Consider the following 26,173-nt stretch of genomic DNA (forward strand, 5'->3'; position numbering starts at 1 on the left):
TCACTACAGAAATTGCAAACGCGCGTTCATTGCCCCTTGCTCAAATACGAAATAATTATTTAATACAGCAGACTCTACTCCCATAGTTATTATTTAAACATTATTAAAAAAACTAGCAATTATTTATTTTAGGCATTACTTTTAAACATTAAAGTAGATAATAAGTATCGCTTCTCAACGCAGGGTCACACTGTGTGTGAGAGAGCCACTGTGAAAATTATAATATATATATACATATATATATATATATACACATACATATTTTTTTTCTTTGTTGCTTTTATGAGGAAGAGAGAGGACCGCCCTCTACCAGCTCAGACTCTTTTCAGGATTAAATGGAAGGGCCGATTCGCAATTAGCCGCAGCGCTCCATTATCTCGTGGATCTATCCATCTCTCATACATATATCTAACGTAAAGGGAGACGTGAATGACGTTGTGTGTTGGGAGGGCAATGTTGGATGAGTAGAAGTATAGCAAGATCGCTCGATGAATTTTGACTGACGGGCTATAACTCAGTGAGAGCGATTCCCAAGGGAACGACAGCCTCGCTGATCAGCCTCGAACAAGCAAAACCACTCTACACAATCAAACGACGACGGGCAACAGGCTTGCCTTTAAAGTCGTGTAAGTCCGACGCTTTCCAGCGTGTTTGCCAGAGTGCTAGCGTTAATGAACGTGAGAATACCGACCCCTAGTCTCTCATTCCTCTCTCTCTCTCTCTCTCTCTAGCTCATGCCCATGTTTTAAGTGCCGAACTTTCAGATCAACATCAAAATGAAACTACACTGTCCATTCAAATCGGCCAAAAAATATCTACAGTGGAACTTCCCAAAAACGGACACTAACGGGACAGAGCAAATTTATTGCAGGGCTGGACTATCTATTGCCCGACTTGCCCGGGGCATGTAAAAACTCCGTTGGGGCACGTATTTTTTTTCGATCACATGTCCGACGCGGGCATGTAAAAAATCCAAATAATACCGAACATTTTTTTTTAGATTGATGGGAAATTTTGAGAGTTAAAGCAAATGAAAAATGCAAAATTATAATATTATATGTTTCTCATTATTCAAAATAGATGGAAATATTATTAATCATTATTAAATAATTTTCATTAATAGATAGCAACATTTGGCCCGATAAGAGCTGATATATCCGTAGAATAATTTGCACCTTCTACGATGTGATATAATATTTTTTCATTTTCTCTTCGTTTGCTCTTGACAGCGTACGTAATGACGCTTTCAGAAAAACTGTCGTCAAACCAAACTCGCAGAGCTGGGCAGCTAAATTTTTCTAATTTGCTTACGTCCTACGTTAAATTCTAATGCCCTACGTGGCATTACTAATTTTTAATCGTTGTTTGAAATTATGGACATTTGATCCAGACACCCTGTATTGTGATTTGACCGTACTTATATCAAACCCCACCGTCGCCACAGTGGTGGTTGGCTGAAGTTGGTTTTCTGTGGTCCCCAACTTCGAGGCGAAAATGCGGGCCAAGGTCCCCGTTAAAATGTCTCCCCACAGAGTGCAACGATACAATTATTCAATCATTACACTTCACTCATAGTTAGAAAAACAGATAACGGCACTACACATAAACAGAATTACACAGAAACAAACTTCACGTGAGATTCACAACACGTACACACACATTCCAACATGTACTAATTCGTCAGAAGTTCAGCAGATGAATGAGGACGACGTGCATGTGTGGTTTAGTAGTAGTGCTTATATCAGAATCAATTGATTCAACTAATTTGGCAGATTTTCAGTCAGCACGTACCAAAAATATCCAATGTGCAATAATAAGATAGATTGAAGAAGATTAAAAATAGTTGCAGAAAAGAACACATAATAACAACGAAATCAATAAGTTTGGCTTCAAACTTATTATCAGTAAAAATATTTATCTACAGTATTTCTAGCATTTAACATCAGGAGCTCTGTAATCGGCAGCACTTTCATAGTTTGCAAAGCTGACTGATATGATTAACGTTCGGATAATACGATTAAAACACTGGCGATTTTTACAGGATTCTGAAAATTGTCTCGTTTTCAAAATTAGATAAAATCCAATTGGATTTTTAACTGGCACTTTCCCTATGCTCTCTTACGAAACGCACCGTCGGAAATATCAACTAGTAGATAACAAGGCTTTAGGGTTCTCAACCTTTTTTGACTCACGGAGCCCTTTTTTAGTATATAATATCCATGACGAAGCCCCGTTGGCTTCTTTTCTTTTGTATACAGGGACCCGATTATATTCTACTACGGTTATAACGACAACTCGGCTATAACGTCATTAATTGGCAGTTTTGTCTAATTTATATGAAAAGTAATGTTAACAGACCATTGTGAACGGCCAACTGAAATGCAACGACCTCGGATATAACGAATTTTTTGTCATTATTCTATTTTATCATACTTAGGGAGATAATATGACACGTATAAGGAAAAATTTTCGTAACTTTTTCCTTCTTGACTTTTTTTTTTCTCATTAAAAAGTCCATTCCCTTCAACACAAAGCTTACTTCAATTCATAACTCTTACTAAAATAGGGAACGAATGCGTATGTGCGGTAATTGTGACTATAAATATCAATATTGATCTCACATACAGGGTGATTATAAAAAAACCATCCCGACATATGGGCCCCTAACTATCATACCATTCACAGAAACTGAATGAAATTTTGGCATAAGGTATTTTGATGTATGCGCTCAAGAATGATATGGAAAACAACAGTGTGACTCTAACAGTTACGGTTACAGTGAGAAAATTTCGAAAATATCAAATGGCAACACCAAGTTTTTTGTATTGGAATTTGATCTCCATTGTGAAAAACCCTAAATAGCGTTCGAACGGCAACTGTAGCATGAAAATCACCGGCGGTAGATAGGCTAAAAGTGAGGACAACCAATAAGGACAGAGAAGCAGCATAAAATAAAGCATTTTATTGTGTTTCACAAATTTTCCACATGACCTTGTGGAGGACTAATCAGGCTGGGATCTCAGCCGGAGAAACGGTGTGACGAATGAAATGAACATTAATGCTCTGGTGCACGGCAAAGTCCTTTTTACTTTTTCCTTGCCTAGCTCCGGGGATTTTCGTGCTACAGGTTCCATTCCAACGCTATTTAGTGTTTTTCAGTATGGAGATCGCATTCCAATACAAAAAACTTGGTGTTGCCGTTTGATATTTTCGAAATTTTCTCACTGTAACCGTAACTGTTAGAGTGACACTGTTGTTTTCCATATCATTCTTGAGCGCATACATCAAAATACCTTATGCCAAAATTTCATTCAGTTTCTGTGAATGGTATGATAGTTAGGGGCCCATATGTCGGGATAGTTTTTTTATAATCACCCCGTATTTGCCATGTTCAGTGCAGTCTTAACGCATGGACTTATCCAGGCACAGTTCGAGGGCCTCAAGTGCAAAAAGGGCGTCGTGAATTTTCAATAGTGAGTATGAAATTGGGTAGCACAGGTATTTCTCTTTCTCTCTCTCTCTCTCTCTCCCACTCTCCCCCTCTCTCTCTAGCCAAGTAGGGAGCCCCAGAGAACAATCAATTCGCCCTTGGGCCTGTGATGCCGTTAAGACAGCCCTGTTCAACATTTTTTCCCCTGTGAAATACATTTTACATCACTACAGACTTGCTGTAGCACCGTATTTCTCGCCAAGGGTTATTTGTGAGGAATTGGTGATTTTTGTCTGGACAATTGCAACATTTTAGCGAGAATTGACGATGTTCCGCATTTATGATTTCGATTTCCCGTATTTTTCCTGATCAAATATGGTCACCCTGAATAAAACAACTTAATCAGCCCTACTTGATTGCATCTGAAAAGATTTCTCTAACTTAACAGGTCTTGAAAGCGTCGACCTTGGTTGTAACGACACCTCGGTTATAACGACAAAATTTCGCGGAACATTCGTTGTCGTTATAATTGAGTATCACTATATTTTTATCAAATTTACCCTCGAGCGGCCGCGAAGCCCCTGGGAAGAGCACGCGGAGCTCCAAGGGTTCCGGGAAGCACCGGTTGAGAACCGCTGCTTTAGGGATTCCCATGGTGACCAGTCCATAAAAAATGCTTGGAGTAGTCTTTACAAGGGAAGGTTCGAGAAGCAGAATAGATTCCTTTTTATAGATTGTGAAATATGAATTTTCTCTCCAGAGGCCAACCTCGAATAATTTAAGAACCATTCTTTGCTCGAGATACCATACCACCGCAAATTCATTTCCAAGTGATATAGAATCCCTACAGGATTCCGATGTATGAGAATCTTGCGGAATTTTCCGCGAAATGAAGTCATCAACTACGCCCTCCCGACGGAAAATGTCTTATCTCCAGAAGGAAACATAGGATGTCGAACATGTCTTTCTAATTTCGAAGCTTCCTCTAGCAGATAATCGTGTTCTGAATTCGATTTCTCTGGAAGATTTAAAAGAAAAATATTAATACTTGCCTCACGTGCACTCGTGACAAAAACGAATACTAAAAGAAAGGTGGGGGGATAAGCCATATTACGGGAGTAATTACCTTTCAAAGAAACGGTTTTCGTGTGAACTTACCTCTCTGTCATTGATGTACCACCTCAGAATGGGAAGCGTGCCTTGTTCTTTGGCTGATGTACAATTCACGTCCACCAAATCACCAACGTCGTAACGAACCCAGCTGCCGCTCACTCGAGGGCGTCTCTTGCTTGGCACTACGTGTGGAGCTACGACAGACAATGAATGAGCAAAAGAAAAAAAAAAAACATTACTTGCCTTTGAATGAGTCGAAGACTGAACATATTCATCAAAAAACAACTTAATTCTGACTCTAAAATGGCTTTCTATGGATGATTTTCACTAGCGACGGTATTAGAATCGAAGTGTTCGGCTGAACCACCAATTACTTCGAACGTGTTCTATTCTACATAGCAAAGAAAAAACTGCTTTGTATTTGAAATAACAGTGTTTTATCCCGTATAATATCACCAACTGAAAGCGGATCTATTTCTTTCAAAATTAATGAAGGTGGTTATTATCAGGATCTGTTGTATTTCCAGTGTGACCTTGTATATTGATGTAATGAGTTGCAAATCTACGATGTTCGGCCCCAAGTGTAATTGTAGGTTGATGACAACAACTTCAAGAACAGTCGTAACCAATTAGTTTTTACATGATTTTACCCTCCATATTGATTTATATGCTCATGATGACGTGTGTCTTATTTATTAAACTTTTTGTGAAAGTGACACAAAAATTCTGATTAAAACTTAAAGCTATATAAACTAAAATTTATCTGAGATGTAAAAGAATCTTGGAGATTTTATTAATATCTAAAAGTATTTACACACAAACCCTAAGACACAAATTTATAAAAAATTGTTTCATGTATTCATCCATTTTGCCAAACCAAAGGCAGATTATCCACTCAGAGACTGGGCATACAGTTTAGAGGTGATTTTAGATGATTTCAAACAATGATACCGAATTGAAATTCGTAGAAATTTTGGTGTAACAAGTGGTTGGATGCATCAGCGCAATACGAACCAAACGCACCCATATAATCCTTGATACGATAAATGGAAATTCTAATACAGAAGTTTTTACGATAGTATAGAAAACGATTCGAATGCAAAACCAAGTAGAACGCGAAATACCCATGAAAATTGCAATTTACATTTTTTCATGTCACACTATATAGATATTTTATATTATAAATTTAAATGGGTCTAGACATTTTTTCATAAGTGAGTAAAAGTATTAAGAATCTCAGAGAAGTTTTTTACACTGCAAATACAATGATTCAATCAAGTACAAACAAATATTTATATATTTACCATGTGTTTTTTTACATTTGCCCGAACACATCAGCAATGTGAGACAGTAAATGACGATATAGATGGTACATACCATTTTGTGGTCCAGGACCGGACAGTCTCTCTCCAATAATAATCTCGTCAAAAGCTCTGGCGTAAATAATATCCACCTGAGCAATGCACTGGAGGCGTAGACCACCGCGTCTTATGTACTCACCGGACATTACAAATAAGAGTCGAGCCGAGCACCACTGTAGACCTTCTTGCATGCGACGTGGAGGCAAATGAGTGACGTGACGTCCAGGAGCCTGAAAACGCAAAACCGCCTTTTGATGATAATAAAAATAAAATAAAAAAATTAAAAGAAAAGAAAACACTTTTTTGTGTGCTGTTAGAGAAAACTCGCACCCATAACACTGCAAAAGCTGCAGAAACATGATCCATCAAAAGACTACCACCCATTTCTTATTTTTTTTTTTTTTGTTTCCTCCGTTTCCCGAAATCGCCCCTTACACAGGAATGACTTCTCTGACAGAAAACTGCACGCAAACTTTAGAAGCCAGTAGTGAAGGCTGAAAAGTAATCCACAGAAGTGTTTCTCGTTAAACCACTGATTTGCAATCGCAACGTGTTTCTTTTCGCAGAGAAAACTCTAATCAAGAAAATTGAGGTTAGGGAAGGGGCATCGGCAAAGCCAAGCATTCCTCCACAAGACATTGTCCGTTCGCTTTCTCCTTATTTTCACTTCCTTCTCACTCAAAATCTTCTCTTCAAACTCTGTGTGGTATGTGTTCCGTGGCTAGCTCTCAAATTACGATAACTCTTCTTTCGAAACAATCGGATTCACATCATTACCTCTCATTACAGTGAGCGATATGCCGTCATTTATGAAGCTGATAGACTTTACATTGGCCCTGTATGGGAGAAGAAAAAAAAAACACAACTTTGCCATCACAAGCACCGACTTGTTTATATTTTTCGAGGAATGAATATCTTTGCTTCGAACACAGACGCAAAATACTTGAAACTTGGTAAATTTTAAAGCAAATATCTACATGATATATGACGAACAAACTTTGTTTTTTCGCGTGTGATTTGTACTTATCATTGGTGCCTTTAACTTTAATTGTGTTGAGAGAATTTCTGTCGAAATTTGGAATTCAAAGTAGCGTGAAGTCTCCGTATCAATTCTGATAATAATAAGCGTGATGACATTTGGCGTATAATTAGAACATTTAACGGAATGAGTTCTTATATTTTAAACGTACTTCACATTCACAGAATATCTTTCGTTAACTTTCAAGTATATATTGTCCATATACACGTATTATCGCATTTCATAAATAAAGTTCATTACCAAGGAAACAGTTATTTTCCGGATATTATGCTGAGGTGAGCTCGGAACGAAAAGTCATCACGTCTCCGCCGGGACTCGAACCCAGGCCCTCTTGCATACCGGGCAAGCATGCTACCATCTACACCACTGGAGACACATGAATCTGCCTTCCAAATTTCACGCACTGTGTCGTGAGGCGCTGAAGTAGAGGCATTAGTTGCCTCTCTTAACTTCAGGAAATGGCCCCCGGGTGGGACGGTTTAGAGAGATATAGATGGCTTTTTTCTCAGCCAGAGATATCAAGGAAACAGTTATTTTCCGGATATTATGCTGAGGTGAGCTCGGAACGAAAAGTCATCACGTCTCCGCCGGGACTCGAACCCAGGCCCTCTTGCATACCGGGCAAGCATGCTACCATCTACACCACTGGAGACACATGAATCTGCCTTCCAAATTTCACGCACTGTGTCGTGAGGCGCTGAAGTAGAGGCATTAGTTGCCTCTCTTAACTTCAGGAAATGGCCCCCGGGTGGGACGGTTTAGAGAGATATAGATGGCTTTTTTCTCAGCCAGAGATATCAAGGAAACAGTTATTTTCCGGATATTATGCTGAGGTGAGCTCGGAACGAAAAGTCATCACGTCTCCGCCGGGACTCGAACCCAGGCCCTCTTGCATACCGGGCAAGCATGCTACCATCTACACCACTGGAGACACATGAATCTGCCTTCCAAATTTCACGCACTGTGTCGTGAGGCGCTGAAGTAGAGGCATTAGTTGCCTCTCTTAACTTCAGGAAATGGCCCCCGGGTGGGACGGTTTAGAGAGATATAGATGGCTTTTTTCTCAGCCAGAGATATCAAGGAAACAGTTATTTTCCGGATATTATGCTGAGGTGAGCTCGGAACGAAAAGTCATCACGTCTCCGCCGGGACTCGAACCCGTTCCGAGCTCACCTCAGCATAATATCCGGAAAATAACTGTTTCCTTGATATCTCTGGCTGAGAAAAAAGCCATCTATATCTCTCTAAAGTTCATTACTTTTGAAAATATGCTGAATACGTCAGATGCCATTATCTGGTTCCCAGATAAAATAGTTGACATTTCAATATGAAAATGACCTTTTGTATCTTGTTATACAGGATGATTCCAAACCCAAAATACTCTGGATCTATCGTAGCAGCGCTACGCCTCTCAAAAACTGGTTTTTGCGGTTTGGCTGAGGCGATTCTTCCGTCAAAAACAAGTTTTTTCGTGGCACCCAGTTGCGAAGGACGGTGTGGAACCCAGGGCTATATAGTAACGACTGTCTCAACCTCTTGAATTTTCTCTTGCAGCGTTGGCTCAGTGGGCTTGGTCTCGGATCAGGTGCATGACACTCGTCACTGGTCTAATAATTTTACTTTTTCTAATAAATGACAGGGTAACCAATGGCAATCATCCTGTCCTGTCAGAGCGATGACGTCAGTTGGTACCGTTCCGGCGCGTCATGAGACAGCCCTTATTATATGGTCCTGGTGGAACCGGTTCTAGAAGTGATAGAGCACACTGGAACAAAAACATTTCTTTTGTCAGAAAATGAAATGGACGCAATTGACACGTTTAGGTTCATAGGCCTATCTGAAGGCTGTTAGTGGTATTTGAAACTCAACAAATCAACAAATTCTCTTCCTCTTTTCAATTTCTTAAAATTCCTTATCCACAATGTCTCGTCTCGTACTCATTGGTGTGTGTGTGTTTTCCGGTAGAAGGCCCTTTTTGGCTTGTTATGTCTGTATTTAAAACGTGTAAAACTGCAGTCACAACTAATCCCCCAAGTTCTTATGGAATGAATCTATTGATAATATTCCATTTAGGGGGGGAGGGGGGTATATTTTAAGCATACCAAGCAGGGTCGCAACTAGGGGGTGCAAATTTCATTCTGAAACCTCTCCTTCAACATTGCAAGGGGGCGTCAAAAAGTGCGCTTGTCCCGGGTGACCAAGCATCTAGTTGCGGCCCTGATACCGTTAAAAAAACACATTGCAAATATTAACGCAGTAAATAAGAAATTTGTTTTGGTTCTTGTGTCGCTTTTATCTAATAGCAATTTGATTTAAAATCATCTAAATAGTCAGATAGAGCCCAAATGCGTCACTTTATCCATCCATCTTGGTAAAAATGTTTATTTCTATATGCTCTATCACCTCTCTATCAGTTTATAACACGAGTTCAGAATCAGCTTCCCTGAAAATTTCATTTATCATCCACAAAAATAATTAGCAATAAGCATCATTAGTAGTACCCCAAAATAACAAACCCTAATAATAGGATGACCTCTGAAAATAAATTTACAATAAAAAATAATGTAACATTCTTTACCAATCTGTCATTGATGTACCATTCAAGTTTAGCTGGAGGTTTAGACGGTCCGAAGGAACACGTAATATTCACTTGATCACCGATTTGGTACCGAGGTTGTAAGCCACCTATCTCTGGACCATCCGAAGGTAAAGCTAAATACATATAGAAAAACTATTATAATTCCTATAAAAAAATACAGTAAAACTCCGTTGTGACAAGAGTTTACAATCAAAACGAAAACTCGTTGTAACGAACTTTCCGTTATAAGTCGAATCTCAATTTTTTTGCTTTGTCACGTTATAAAATTTTGGAAAATTGCTATATCTGTATTAAAACGATGTTTAGATCATTTCGTTCTAATATTAATGAATGAACAGAATTCTAGTCGTGAAATTGATTATTAGGGGTCTCACAGCAGTTAATTCTCTGAGACATTTTTGCATAGAATTTCGTATTATCAAAACTATTTAGTCGACCGACCAAACATTTAAAATTCTCAATTATTGTACCCCTTTGTACTCTCACATGGCGCTGTATGGACTCGTTAATATTTTCCCGCTAATCGGAAAGGTGCTTCAGCACGATTTGTCAGTAATTCGGAGACAGATTGAAATTGCAAGTTCTCTGGTCCCATATAGTCTCTTACACAAAGACAAAGGCCACAACAGGCAAATTGCCCAACGTATATCCGTTATTTTAATAAATGGCGTTAACCATAGTTACCGATCGAATAGTGTTATCCGAAACCGGAGTCCCGATGCGAACACATTAAGCGGCGTGCACTGTACCAGTTGTACAACAACTGAATAATTTTTCATTCAGTTAGAATTAAAATTATCAAGTCTGCCTGCGGACCACTTGTACCATCGCCCCGCGGACCATACGTTGAGAAACGCTGCTATAGACCTGTAAACGTCAGTATTGTTTTAGAGAACAAAAGCACGACAAGTATATAACCCGTAATTTCATTAATTAAATTTGTCAGGTTAATGAGACAGCCAAAATTGTTTGCTGAATTTGTACCATGTCTCAAGAGACAGTAGTAATAAGTTGTTGTGCGTGCCAGTTTCATGAATACCACCACCGCGTTTAGTTTGTTGATGCTGTTTTTTTTTTTTTTTTTACATAAAAATGGATAAGGACTAGCGAGAGGTTGAGAGTGTGTGGTGGCTTTCATTTTTGGTTCTTCTGTGTGTGTGTGCATGTGTGTGGCCTGAATTGTGTTGCGCCACCATCGCACCACTTACTCCGGTTTTGCTTCAATGGATTATTATCTATAGTTGCGACTAACGGAGCGTGCATAATGAAACAAGGATTGATGGCTAGTCAGTGGCTGTTCCACCATGGTGCGTCGTCGTTCTTGTTATCATTTTTATTTCTTTTCTTTCTTTTTTTTTCCACTTCTTGCTTCTCGGGGCATTTCATATACTTTCCTCACAATTCATTTCTTGTTCCGCATGTGAAGCAAGCGTGGGGGGGGGGGGGGGAAAGATGGTTGCTCTCAAAATATGAGCTACTCGTTACAATGATGGGGAGAAAATATTCATTGCGAATGATATTATAAAGAGCTTTATATTAACGCTTGCCAAAACGTAAACATTCCATTTTCTCATATATAACATCCTTTCCTTAATTAAATCTAGTGTAATTGCATTTTTTTTTAATTTTCTTTTAATATAGTACAGTTAAAGTCCGATATAACGAATACGGCTTATAACGAGTATCTCGCTACAACGAGTGATTTTGCAAGTGATTGTCGAATAGCTAATGTTAAATAGATTGAAGCCTGAGAGTGGCGTGGTGGAAAGATGCGCTTCTACCGTGAAGGTTGCCGTCAGGTCCCAGGTTCGATCTGGGGGGGGGGGGAAGAATATAGGTAACAAGGTATTTTTCCTAACGAGCTTGAGGTGACCATCCATAGATGGTGTCTTCATTTCCAACCCAATTCGTTAACGTCAGTGAATTGCGTATAGCGATATGGTTGGCGAAGTAGTATGTTAAAGATGCAAAAAATATTCGGTTATAGCGTGATGAAAATTAGGAGCATTCCCTATAACGCCGAAAAATTTCTCAAAATTGCCGATAATTTTTTTTCTCTCTCTTCAAGAATTGAGAGAGTTGAAGTTAAATTTTAAACAATTCTGCCAAGTCCAGAAATGCAATCTAGAAGTGCTAAACTATTGGAAGGAAAAATGAACCAAGCTTCATCTTCAATAGCTCATCACTAGGTTGTGAAATCACAAAATTTTTAACACGGGAATCTATATATATGTAAACAGTTCTAGTTAAACCTTCTTTTCCTCAAAATAAGTTTTAATTGACTTACACCACTCTGACTTTAACCCCCTCAATTGTACATAGTGACACTTATCATGACACGTGCCACTTGTCGAAGTTTACTCTGAGGTATTTCTAACAAAAGATGTTAGAAACAGAAAAGCAGGGCCACAACTAAAAACTAAAATTTTCTCTGTCGCCCAGGGCAAGTATGGATTTTGTGGCTCTCATTCTTATGTGATCACATTAAGCGGCGTGGAGTGTATATCTGAAGAAAATTTCCAGTTGTTCGACCAATAGCCTTCAGGCCACGATCGTCAAAGTACGATGACCACATGTTTCGTTTGATCAAATGATAGAACTCTTTTTCTTTCCGACATATTTCAAAATGTTAAATTGTGCATTTTTGTAATTGTTCTAAGTCAGAATTTTCCCTCCGTGAGCTAAAATCCTTTTCGCTATTCTGAAATTCTGAATTAGAATGGAACTGTGTGATATGTATTTGGAATTGCGAAATTATTTATAATGTATATTATATACCGTACATTCCATAGATTCCCTTGTGAAAGCTTTCCGGCCGAGGAACTGTCAATGTGGCCGGTCGAAAGAAACTGGCCATCAACTGAAGAAAGGGACTTTTTTTTACCTTGCATATACAAATACAAATACAAATACAAATACACAAATGCCTTCACTTTTGGATAGCCATTGCAAGTAGCTACTACGACCTGATTAGAACATTGAAAACCTTAGTACGAGAAAGAATTTTTATCAATAAGGGAGCCTTCGGACCTTCTACATAGTCTTGCAGATTGATAACGATAATTAATAGGGAAAAAATTCAATCTGGTTCAATCTTATCTTCAAAATATGCAAAAAGAGAAAAACTTTCGACACAAACAATTGATAACATAAACCGAAGTCCTGGTAACTGTAAACGAATTTTTCCCATGTTATGATATTGGTTCGTTCATAGCATTATCCATTATTTTCTAATAAGCTCCGTCCACTGTATTGATAATATTCTTCAAACAAAAATTAGAATTTCATACTCATAGTTACCGCATCTCATCCATGAAAATACGATAACTAAGTACAGCTAATTTTAGCCGAAAAATGCAATTTACGGCAAATTAGCTAATTATTGCTAAAATTGATGAATAGTAGAAAAATAAAGTACTACGGCAAATCGTAGTAATATATGTATTTCACGAGAAGAAAAAAAAACATTCATCATTATCAGGTGACCATATTTTATCCAAAAAAATACGTGAAACTGATTTGAAACATGGGATAAAATTTGAAATACGGGATATTGACGATTGTTTCCATAAACATTGCCATAAGTTGGTGAAATCACCAATCGTTGCTGAAGCGGCCGAAAATTGCCAGTGAGCGGAAAATAAAGGACTACTGGAACTGGCAGTAAATTGAAGTGTAGTTCGCGGAAAAAAAATTGAGCATGACTAAAATGTGATAAATATTTATAGTCATAATTACCTTATTATAATTTAAAAGTTTTGGAAATTATCTTCATTCACGATGCTAGTAAAAATTACAAATTCAAATAAGCTTCATTGAGACAACGGGAAAATTGAATAAAAAAAATCGGAATGAATAAAAATACGGTACACATGATCACGCTACTATTGTTGTCTGTCGAATTTTTTCATATCTTTTGCTGGTCCTTGGGTACCAGGTTTGAGAAAAGCTGGTGTATACAGGAGTATTACTAGAGCCCAGATTATATGCACTAAGGAAGCAGTAAAATATGCTCTAATATATGCAAATAGGCACTTAAATGCCAAAATATGCTCTTAAAAATGTCAAAATATGCTCTTAAAAGTGACAAAATATTCACTTAAAAATGCCAAAATATGAATTAAAAACTCAAAATATGCACTTAAAAATGCCAAAATATGAATTGAAAAACGAGAAAACATGCATTAAATAAATCCCCATGGGAAAAAACGAAATGCGTATTTACTATTTCTTAGTGCATATTCGTTCACCAAAGAATATCTTCACATATGTACAGTATATACTGCACATACAAATAACCTCTACATATTTTTTGATTTAGGCATTTTTTATTTTTAATGCGTTGCAGTAACTCAGTAACAAAACACCAGTAAAAAAAGAATTTTGACACTAACGCTTTGATTACACTATAAAAGTTTGATAAAAGCTCTTTTACAAAACTTGAAAAAACAGCTACAAGTCTATTAGTTACATTCGCTTGAATGCAAGCGGTAAGCTTATTAGTTGAATTTTTCAAGTTTTATAAATGAACTTTCATCAAATTTTCATAGTGGAATCCCGGGCTATTTCAAAAAAAAAATTGAACACATTTGACATATCTCTAGAAATAGTGTAAGGCTGGTATTACATTACAAATGTTTGATAAAAATTATTTTATAAAACTTGAAAATGTAACTAATAAGCACATCTGTTACATTCTATCGAACTTAACTGATCCGCCTATTGGTTGAATTTTTCAAGTTTTATAAAAGAACTTTCATAAAACTTAAAAAAAACAGTCAATAAGCCTATTGGGTACATTCGCTTGAATGTCACCGATACGCTTATTGGTTGCATTTTTCAAGTTTTATAAAATAACTTTTATAGTGTAATGCCGTCCTTTACAGTAAAACGGTTGATATTTGGAAAATACTGACATACAAAAATAACCAATAAACATATAAAAATAACCGGAAAAAAAACCAATGTTATGATCACATTATGAGCAATATTTATTTGAAAAATTATAAAAAAATGATTGAGCTTAGACCGGAATTGCACTACAAAAGTTTTGTAAAAATTCTTTTATAAAACAGCAAACGTATCTAATAATCTTATCTACTCCATTTGCTCGAGTGTAACCGGTAAGCTTATTGGTTGCAATTATCAAGTTTTGTAAACGAACTTTTATAAAACTTTTACAAGTTTAATCCCGGCCTTAAATGAACCTCTAAAAATATGCGCTTATTCTGAAAATTTTTTGATTTTATGCATTTATATGCATAAATGACCGAACTATACAAATGCATGCTTATTCAATCCGGGCTCTAATTCTTACTATATAAATAGGGAGTTTAATTGATATATAGAATATTTTCTAGTTTAAGAGCCATTTAACATACCATAAATTCTCATTTCATCCTCAGATTTAGCTGTGCTGAATGATGGAGCTTCTCCAGAAACTTCACAGCCATACAAACCTTCTGAATTCAAATTCGTAGTCGTGAGAAACACGTGACTGCTATTGGAGCGTTCTAACTGGAAATAAAATGCAGTAAATTCCTGTTAGTAACCAGCACGTAAAAAAAATGTTGTAATGAAAATGCCGCAGCAGTAAATTTGTTGAAACGAAGTGATTTGATTGTAAAATTCAGTAAAACATGACAAAATATCCATAAAACAAGAGAGAAATGAAATTCTATGATAAACTCCGTGAAATAATAATCGCGGAAAATATAAACATATTAGAATTTTATACTGGCTCCTAATCAAAAAATTGTCGACTAGTAAAATTTTCTCTTCTCTTTATTGTATTCAAAAAAAAAAAATTTCGATGAAAATTCGCTGAGGTATTGGTGATTGAAATTCTTTGTTTTTGCCCCTTTTCGAAGTACTGAGATTTTTTTAGATTAGCATATACGTATTTGACCCGGAATGAGATTCGTGAACTTGATTGGTCTAAAAGATATTCTATGTCTAAGATCCGATATTTCGCTGGTGTAAGAAGAGTTGGACTAATAAGTAGAATGGCGTTGGACAGTATTTCTCAAAGTGTGCGCCGCGGCTCCTCGGGGCATTGCCAAGCTTTCTCAGGGGCATAACCGTGAGCTTGAGGTATTGACTTGTGTGCCTATTTGCGTTTTGAAGTGGTTCTTTTATGAGTGAAAAATATCTACAAAACTATTCTTGGGAGCAGCAGATAAGCCTTGAATCGGGCAAGTGAGCCACTGGTGACAAAAGTTTAAGAGAGGCACTGGACTAGGAGATACATGGTGTGCTTGGCCAGACATGGTCTTGTTGAAAGAAATGACCACCAGAACACATGACATGGCTGTTGGAGTTCCTTGCATCTCGACCAGAGAGGATCTGCAGTCGTATGATATATAACATTTTACATTATTACACCCATGTCACAGCGGTGCACCGTTTAAGAATAGGATGTGGATTGGAGCACTATCCCGGTTGCATTCAAACGTGAATCCGACGATCGCTATCCCCAAAGCAGAAAACGGTTATTCATTATTACAGTAAAAACGATTCACGGTAAGTGTCACATATGTTACAGTATGTGCTCTGTTATTGTACCTATCATCCGAAATCGGAAGTGAAAAACTGTAATCAATGAATACGTATTTCTTGCTCGCTTCAGCGAGACATTTTTAAAGGGATCACCGGCTTGCATTTGCATCTCGAACTTTGAACTACAGAAAATTTTAGCTGGCCCTCCACTATGCCAATCTCAATGCTCTAACTCGGGCTTTCGTGAAGCCACGACGATACTCACACGACCGCACAGTGCACAGCTATCTAGCATTTACAAAGAGAGTTTTCGGGAAAACCCACATCACACAAACATATACTTCAAAAACTACATTGAAACAATCACTGCCGAATAGAAAAATAAAAGATGGTGGCACCTATATATACCGGGACACTATTAAAGCTATCTGTACCGTATATTCCAGACATAACTAGACCCTTTCGGGGGTAAAACGGTAGTAAATTAATTTAACAGCGACAAACCATCTTTGTCCTAAAAAGAAAGTCCATTCCACTGTGCCAAGACCACTTAATCACAAACGTTAAAAATCGAAAGCGAATCGGCATTCACACAAGCCCTGTCATAAGTACGTCTCCAACTATTTTGCACAGTTTTTCGTCTAATGAGCTCTCATTTGCACATTGAATGACCATGATTTGACTGGTCAATAAAATATGGTAGATTTCAGCAATGAGATCAACTACTTATATATAGCTATTATATTAAGGTGAGGGCAATATGGTCATGCTATGCTTCAGTAATGTTTGTTGAGGTATGATGAATTCTAAAAAACAGATAATGTTCAAAAAGACTTGGAGGAATTATTAAAAGGAAAAATTAATGATCCATGGTATATCTTAACAGAAAATATGAAAAATGGTTTCTGTTCAAAGAGTCTATTTCTTGGCCATATTCCCATCAGGTGAAGGTAAATCAAGTTCTCAACGTTCATATCTCAACAAATTAAGTCATTTGATTTAAAAAATTTATCCAACTAGGTAAACTTTCCATTGGAAATTAAATACAAAAAGAAATGTACTTCGTCCAGAAAACGAGTTTCGTATTTTTTTTCGTATATTATCGAAGTTTCAATTAAATTAAATAATGAATCAAAAATTTAAAATTTTTTGAGGGAATTAAGAGACACATTTTTCGGACAGATAAATCCTATTTCTTCCTTCTTAGTCAATAGAAATTGGAAAAAAGGGCCCCAGAAACCTTCTATTTGGCCCTAAAGACCATGATTCTAACATATTACTTGGCCCATAATAATAACAGTACAAAATGACTTGTATTGTAAAGTTATTCCAGTAACACTTAAGACATGGTGTCAAGAAAAAGATGAGCTTTCTCTCACATGAAATTTCTGACAAAAAAAAATTGATACTCACACATGCACAGTGAATATAGAATACCTGGCCATAAAATCAACCTATCAAATATTCTAAAAAATTAGATTGATTCGATCAGATTGAATATTTTCCGACAGAAACACTGTTATGTTAGGTCCGATAAATAAATGAAATCATATGATATAATTAGCCTCGAAACGACCGTTCATCTTTATTGACACTACAACAGTTCTTTGTCTCTTCATATTCAAATCTCGCGATACAATGAGAGAGTCAAGCTCGTGTACGAATATAACGGATATAACACGAATATGCAGAGGTCACTCTCCCCTGTTATAGGATTATTAGGAGAATTTATTTGTTAAGACTTTCCTTGTCTTCATAGTTTAGTTGGTAGAGCGCTCGTCCGGCAAATGAGAGACCGGGGTTCGAGTCCCCGTGAGGGCAAAGAGGAATTTTCCTTGCAACACCGATATCTCTTCATTGAGCCAGTTTTCCTTGTCTGTTATATGGCATGAATATTCTATGGTTAGTTAGGCTCTAACATGATTGTGTTCCATTTGGACTCTTTCTCTTAACTAAAACTATTGAGTCGCTGTTCATAGATTAACATTACCGTTGTTTGCCGCCTAACAATAGTAAGTTATCAAAGATGATACCCACGAGACACAACAATATTCTTGTTTAAACAAATAGTATATTTTCAGACTACACAAAAAACCTATTGGATTAAAGAAAAGTGTTTTAGTGATGATAAATTTCTATTGTTTCGTTGTAAACAATGTAACGGGAATCTAGAAATAAAGGTAAAACACCTGCAGTTATAGTTACAGGAATAAATGGGGATGGGACACAATCATGTACAGCTTCCAACTGAAAAATGTCAATCATTAAAATTTTCAACTTTCATCGTTTGCAGTAAAAGTAATTTCCCGTAGCATTTCGATAAAATTTTGCTGAGACATCAGTGTTTGTTGATTTTTGCGAATTTCCCTCAAAAATTCTTCTGAAACGTATCAAAAATTTTCAAGACTTCGAAAAAGAGAAATAGAGAAAAAAAAATCAAGAATTTTAAAAATCGCTGACATCTGTTTGGGAATTTTCATTCAATATTTGCAGGATAAATTTCTTTCAGTTTAATTAACAGAGACGCACATTTTCCTAATAATCATTTTTTTTTTAGTGGAGAGAGAGAGAGAGAACCATATAAAAACTTGAATATTCATGTCTCACCTAAATTATTATTTTACGGAAGTGTCACTATCAATGCTAAATTTTCCCATTTTTTCTGCTTATATTCTTTCATTTTTCATTTTAAAATTAACTGTATAATTTTTATTTTAATGCGGGTAAAACGGTTTTTCCGCGTTTAGAGATGTTTTTTTCCCAACTTAGTTGAACCCTAATACCCTCAGTGAATATTTCACATAAAAACATGGAAATTGTTTTTGTTGGCATCAGCAGAGACCGGGCAACAACTTCCTAATTGGGTTTTGGGGAACACGGAGACTGTGTAAAAAGTTGTTGTTTTTTTATTTTAATATCTATACAACCCCTTGAAACATGAATCACATGTTCCTGAAAAGTACTACACGTTATTCGGAAACTTTTTTCTGATTGGACGTATACCTCTATAAGATCAACGGTTCGCCGGTAAAACACCATACCCCTGTGTCCCTGTTTGCTACGTACCCGGTGTATATATATATATATTCGCTGAGATATCCGAATTCAAAAATTAGAGAAAAGTTGGGAAAGGAGCGTTGTCTTTTAGTTTATGCTGATCTTTCATAACTCTTTTCTCTGGTTTTTGAATTCAAATGTCTTAGCGAATATTGCACTTAGAAACATTGAATTTTTTTTGTTGGCCTCAGGATAGACTGGGAAAGAACTTTGTAATTGGGTTCTTGAGCACACGGGGACCGTATAAAAATTTAGATTTTTTTCTTTTGTGACACACTGTATTTCCACTCTGAAAACTGCTACAGGGTAATTTTTGAATGCCTTTTGAGCATTTTTAAAATTGGAATCATACCTCTACGACGGACGGTTGATGAGATAAAAGGCCGCATTCGCACTTGCAGGACACCCTGTATGCTTGGATAACACACTGATGGTTTATAACCCTTTCAGACCCACAAATATGGGGGTTGCTTTTCTCACTGTAGAATATTTTCTTTTAACCTCAGGGAGTTAAACTTTAACTTAAAGGGATTGTATAAGTTTTTAGTTACATAAAAATATGGTAAATATGAAGTTTGAGATAGCGTAATATATATATATATTATATACATATATATATCATCAACGACAACAACCATTTTCGATCCACTGCTAGATGATGGTCTGATAAATGTGATTTATTACATAAAATTTAGCAATAAAATTCTGGAAAAAAATTGTATGTGAAGATGAATATACCCTGCATCACCTTGACTGAAAAGATTTGAATGAAGTGAATTATTTCTTCACAAAAATATTGAAAATATAATTTTAATATTTACTATCATTGATGTTTTTAACGCAATTTCTGAGTATCGAAAATGCAAAAAAATTTTGAAAATTCCAAAAATGAATACTCGGGTCTGAAAGTGATATACGGAAAAAAAAAAGTCATAACATAAACATATTTCTGACAACTGTTTTATTTATTGCTCTGCTGTATCACGTTTCATTCTATTTCTACACGATACGCCATGAAAACGATAGAAAAATGGCGGGTTCTTATCAATCAATCAATCAATTAATGCTAATAATAAGTGAATAATTCTTATAACTCCTCACCCCGTTAAGACATAAGTACGTATCATGTTGCTTTTTATCGTAAATTGATTTCCACTGACCTGGATAATGTGAGTGACTGTGTGGAATTGCTTATTCATATTCCAAGAATGTCCTCTAAGTATTTGAACCATGTTCTGTGTGACACGTGGACAAATCGTTCTAATTTTTTTTACTTTTAAGTCTCGTTCCAAATGTTTTGTTTTGTTCTCTTGCTCATAGCTAGAAAATTTAGCTGGCAACTTCTAGCTAAAAAATCACCTTGAAGTTGGATTTTTACTAGATTTTGAGAATGTTCTACTCAATCATAGGCTACACAAATGTCATCGATTTTTCCATAGAAACTATAGAAGCGTATGCAATTTTTTCAGACACAAAAACAGATGGTCTAAATAGAATACGATCGTTTGTTTTTCGATGTTAAAAACTGCAGGGGGTGAAACAAAAAAAGACATCGTGTATTAACCAATTCAGTATATGTTTGTATGACACACTGTAGAACATCTATTGATATTTACGTATCGTAAAAAAAGGGAACCACATGCCGGGTTCCTGTGCTCTATTATAGTGAAAAGAGGGGAAAATTTTCATTCGGATAAGCATACGCTGCAGGCCGAGTCCAATCAATTCAATCGATGGTCAGTACAGTATCCTTCATTGAGTTTTCCTTCGAACTGGAAAATCGTTGACTGCATTTGACGCCAGAGTTCCTGTCGAGAGGAACAGAATGACATCCAAAAACTATATATATACAATTTTTCCTTTTTTTTTTTTTTCATCTTTTCTTATATACGATATATCTCTTTATAATACTAAATTTTTTTTTCACTATCATTAATGTTGAAATTTCGTTGCCATTTCCAGCACCTTTGGACATCGACTAATATCAGAACACCCACTAAACGGATACAAATATACGCACACCATTGATTTGTTAACGGCTTGGTTCCGTTTGCTTGTTTTCGATTTCGGTTAGCAACATGCGGATCGTCAGGAACTTGACATCTGTTGCCCGAATGCTCCTATCCCAGCCTATTTAGCTGTCAAGAAACCTGATTCTGGTCGATATAAGATAGTTTATGAACGAAAAAAAAAGTGATAAGAAGAAGATATTTCTGACAATTTTTTATTATTCTGCGATGTCATGTGTTTCCTTCTACTTCAGCATGTTACGACACGAAAAATGACCGATTTTTATGACTGTCAATCAATTAATGCTAGTCATAATTGAATAATTCTTGTGACCCTTCACCCCGTTAAGACATAAATATGATGTTGTTTTTTATCCTAAATTGATTTCCACTGACCCGAATAATAGGCTTGATATTGATTGTTTGTGACTGTGTTGAACTGCTTAACCAACCATGTTCTAAAAATGCCATCTAAGTATTCGAATCTCGTGTACACATTTTTTTTTATTTAGCAATTTATTTATTTAGCAGAAAAAAATTTACAACACACAAATAGAGAGAACGTGAACATGATTGTTGCATACTGGAAGATGGGTTTTTCATATTAATAAAAGTACAATGTGTGAAAAAGGGGAATAAATATCTATATACAACTTTTATAGATAGACGCAAATATGCATGGGGAGGAGTTCGTAGTTAAATATTAAGTAATATATTGGTGAAGGGAAAAAAATTAACGTTCTTCATCGTTCAACTTTTCTTACTTTCAAGTCTCTGTCCCAAGTATTTTGATTTGTTGCCTTGCGCATATAGTTATTATTTCACAGATTGAAAAGCAATAATCAAGTATAGAATTTTTAGTATCTACGTAATATCTATTTTAGTGTCAACACATGAAAATTCCATCTTAAGTTCTTGGGTTTATGCGGATGTCCAAATTCTGCTCAGAAAATATTATTGTATATAAAAATGAAGTTCTTGAAAAATAGAGAACTGAAAATTCCAAATGAGATGTGGTGAAATTAAGAGCATTGAATAGCGCAAATCATTCATAACTCTAATTCTGCAGGTATCATTTGTAGTGGGTACTTGATTCCAATGAGAATGAGATACTGCAGAGCATCTTATTTTGCACTATGTATACAACCAAGTAGAGTTCGTAGGTGTCCCCTTCCATTTGCGTTTTAGTCAGCTCATTTTTGTGTCTGATGCTTAAAGTCTTGCACTGAGAGAATGCGTGCTCTCAAAAAATAGGCTCTTTTTTCTTTTTAAACGCATATTCAACATTAGCTTAATCTTTCATTTCACATGAAATGGTTCAAAAACTTTCAGAAAGAGAAGTAGAGGTAAAATTTTGAAAAAGATTCTGAGGTGAAAATGAATCAATCGGGCTCGAACAATAATTCTGATGATGATTGGAGCTGAAATTAAGCTTACGACGCGGCTTCTTTATGTTGGCGCGTGCATTCACATATCAACGAAAATGTTCGTTAGCCGAGGCAGAAAAATTATGAAAAAAAAAATCTTCGTTAGCCGAGGTATCACTGAACAGAAAATTATTCTTTTATGTCTACAATATAAATTTGCCTAGTGGAAGATGCCTGTGTTTTGGTGTTAATCTTTAAATAGGATGTTAATTTCTTAAATTAATTAAAAAGTTAATCCGATTTTCTTTGTAATTTTTATAGGTTCTGGAGCCTAATATTATTTTATATGTTCGGGTCATCTCTCTATATAACTGTGTGTGGTTGCAACGAATAAAAAATATTGTCCTCCTCCCGCAAATATTAAACATTTCAGTAATAAAACAAGCAGTATTCAACAAATTGATTGAATTAGATTAATCATCCAAAGTTAAAATAATACGTATACTAACCAAAGCCAAATTTTATCAAGACTAAGATGTTACACTAAAATACTGCAGACAAAATTGTGCAATATTTTCATAAAATCCTTAAAACACAGGTTATGATAAAAGTAGGTGGTAAAGAAAATTCGAGATAATTATGAGAGCTTTGGGCACCATTTTTAATCATGGAGGCTTATTCTGGCGGCTATAATTCGAATCACCTCTCTATTTCATTTACAGCGGCTGTGGCGTCATCTAAAATAAGAAGTTAAAGTATATGCTCAAGTCACCCCAATTTACAGTATCCTAGCACTTGCTTTTCGAAAGTGGCCCTCCTTTTACTAGGGACTCCTTTGACCATTGAAGTTATTGCAAACATTAGAAAGCCTGATTCCGACGGTCCATCAGCGTTGACTCCGTCTAAATGGATTCACCAATTCAGTTTGAGTTTAAAAAATACAGTGAGAACTAGCACAATGCGAAGTAGAGGGAAATGAGAGAACGCTGATTACAATGCTCAACACTTATTTTGTTCCCAAAGATATTTCCATGATTTTTGGGCAATGATTCCGAATCTGGCATTGGTTTTGTCAGATTGCCTCTAGTTTTTGCGATTAAGTGAAAATGAAATTTCAATGATAATACATAAGCAGCGCATTGTAGCGCATAAGCAGCAATCACGTTGAAACTGTGCGAAATTTAAATCATTAATAAACTCAATATCAATACATAAAATGCAAAATCATCATAAATGGAGATCAGTGGTCTTTATGTATTGATATTACATAAAGATATTACATGCATTTATTTTTTTTTTGGTTGAGCAATTTAACTGAAAAGAGATCGATTATCCTTCCAGAGTGGTGCAGAATCTTAATGACTAATCATTCAGCTAGGTGCTGATAATTAAGGAGTTTAGTAAGAATGTAAATGTCGCTTGTATGGTTTCGAACAGTGACGCACCAATAAATTTGGCTCACTCTGGATTGTCAGAATAGAACACAAAATCCAAATGTAATGGGTCGGTGTGAATCCCTGGACCAACACTTTCTTCATTGGTTCCAGAATTCCTCCTCGATATGTTCTAGTTTGCTAAAAAAGAATTTCGGTATTTCTTTTTTGTCGGCCATCTTGATTTTTGCGATGTTGAAGATGTTTGTCGAGCAAACAAATTCAACGTCGCCAAGGGTCAAAAACCAGGGCGAAGTTGGAAATACCCAATTTGGCGCAACTCTGGAATCTTAGCCAAAATGGTGCTAAAATATACAAGGATAGCACGTTGACTTGAAAAATATTATTGTCGTAAATGAAAAATTAGCGCCAAGTGTTGGCGACAAAAATATAGTTTCCAAATTTGGTGTTACCCAACTCACGGAATCTTAGCGAGGCTTGGTATTAACAGCTCCTATCATATTGTATTACTATCCCCCTCCCCCCACCAGTGAGCTTTCTGAACACGCTCTCTATTTATATGCCATAAAAACCCCCATATTTGCTTTATTACGCACCCATACAGTTGTAGTGATTCGTAAAATGACTGATCTTGCAACGCCGCCGATTAATAAAAGCACAAAATTTGTTTTAATTTTTTGGTTTTTTTTACGTGCCCGCGTCGAGCATGTGGTTGAAAAAAATGCATGCCCAATAAGAATTTTTACATGCCCCGGCCATGTCGGACAATGGATTTAGCCAGCCCTGGTTAATGGTTTGAATTACTATAGCCAGTTATCTGTAACAACATTGACCTTCGCTTCTTTAAAAAACCACATTTTCCACACGAAAAAAAAAATATTTTTAAAGTTTCTTTTATATAAAACATTTGAAAAAACCGCAAAAATACAGATTCCAATTGATTCCTATATTTCGAAATGGAAATGGTCAATAGCCAAAAAATAACAACAACAATACAAAAAAAATCAATAAACCAGGATGCACGAGAATCCAAGAGGGGATAATAAATGATCGCATGTTTCTAGCAATTAACGCTCTAGTATAATTACTCATTACCGAAGCTGTTGGAGGAGAAGAAGAAACAAAGAAAAAAAAAAGCACTGTAGTAAGTGATGATTTTTGTGTTCTTTAGTGAGCGGCATACGGAACACCCAATTATCAGAACATTCATAGCGTTTCCATTCTATTAGGGACGAATTCCACACTGCGTTTTTCTAAACAGATGCGTATCATTGATCGTTTCACAGACAAGAATGTGTCATTATGCTAATAAGTAAATAATGATAATAATAAAAAAAAGTAAACATTTTAAATGCTAATTACTTGGAAATTTAAATGCTATTCACTCGTGAAAAATAATCTGGAAAAAAAACAAAAACATTTAAAGACATCCCTATCAATGTATCGCAAAACATTGGTTGGACACGTTACGTACAGGGTGTCCCGGCTGCATATAAACAAAGTTTACTTTCCTAGATATAATACATGCGGTTTGGCGCCTCGTGATTGGTCGCGATGAACCAATACGTCACTTGTAAAAAAGTGCTTGGCGAAATTTACGTTTGGCGCACTCTCTCTTTCTCTTTTTTTTCCAACTACGACGTACGTGTTCAGCGCTGACGGCTGTATAAATTTAAAATTTAATAGAAAACCGTAATTTACTGCGAATAATCCGCGGCTGCATGAAGTTCGGAGAAGATACGAATTTCACCACTTTGGAAAAAGCTTGTTCATTATATAATCCGTAATGAATATCATTCACCAACAATGACATTTTGGGGAATGGAAGAAATTTTTGGTCATGTTTTCAAAGAGAAAATTTTGATTTTTCAACTGGATATTGATTTTTTATTTGTTTAGAAATCATTGATTATTATTCCTTATAAACTTTTTTTTTTCAAATACGATATTTCTCTTTCAACCTCTCGGCGAAAAAAAAAACCGCAGATAACAGGCAGCGGTACTTAATCGGCATCCAGAAATTCAGATTTTTCTAACGAATAAAAGTTTATTAAAGTGAAGAATTTCTTACCGTATTATTACAAGAACATTGTTTCATATGTGCAAGATTTTTCAGTTACACGGTATTTTTGATCCCGAGAACTGAAAATGACGCCCTTAATTATCTGAGCAGGGTCAGATAATTATGGTGATAAGGTCAGATAATTAATAACAAAAAGTGTCCGAGGCTTGCTTCCCCGATGCCCGAGAAGGATGACTGGACCCAGTCGTAGTGAGAAGGGCCTTTATGGCGGAACGCAGTTTCG

At 36.1% G+C, this 26,173-nt stretch overlaps 1 protein-coding gene and 4 non-coding genes across 5 annotated transcripts in view; 1 reads left to right on the plus strand and 4 right to left on the minus strand.

The window, feature by feature from the left end:
- The window catches only part of LOC149085177 (uncharacterized), a 79,309-nt gene that overhangs the window by 11,268 nt on the left and 41,868 nt on the right, over window positions 1-26,173 (minus strand). The window contains exons 3-6 of the mRNA XM_089233038.1: window positions 14,924-15,059; window positions 9,522-9,655; window positions 5,921-6,134; window positions 4,589-4,737 (exon numbers count right to left, since the gene is read on the minus strand). Coding sequence (XP_089089164.1) covers window positions 4,589-4,737; window positions 5,921-6,134; window positions 9,522-9,655; window positions 14,924-15,059 — 633 coding nt within the window. The remainder of the gene's footprint in view (window positions 1-4,588; window positions 4,738-5,920; window positions 6,135-9,521; window positions 9,656-14,923; window positions 15,060-26,173) is intronic.
- On the minus strand, window positions 7,244-7,317 carry TRNAT-GGU (transfer RNA threonine (anticodon GGU)). The gene has a single exon. It is a non-coding gene; the product is annotated as a tRNA-Thr (tRNA).
- On the minus strand, window positions 7,523-7,596 carry TRNAT-GGU (transfer RNA threonine (anticodon GGU)). The gene has a single exon. It is a non-coding gene; the product is annotated as a tRNA-Thr (tRNA).
- Window positions 7,802-7,875, minus strand: TRNAT-GGU (transfer RNA threonine (anticodon GGU)). The gene has a single exon. It is a non-coding gene; the product is annotated as a tRNA-Thr (tRNA).
- On the plus strand, window positions 17,790-17,861 carry TRNAA-GGC (transfer RNA alanine (anticodon GGC)). Its single transcript has one exon. It is a non-coding gene; the product is annotated as a tRNA-Ala (tRNA).

This window comes from Pholcus phalangioides, unplaced genomic scaffold (genome assembly GCF_987345545.1).
Source record: "Pholcus phalangioides strain wild (caught in Gottingen) unplaced genomic scaffold, Ppha-v1.0 ptg000007l_1, whole genome shotgun sequence".
NCBI classification, from domain to species: domain Eukaryota; kingdom Metazoa; phylum Arthropoda; class Arachnida; order Araneae; family Pholcidae; genus Pholcus; species Pholcus phalangioides.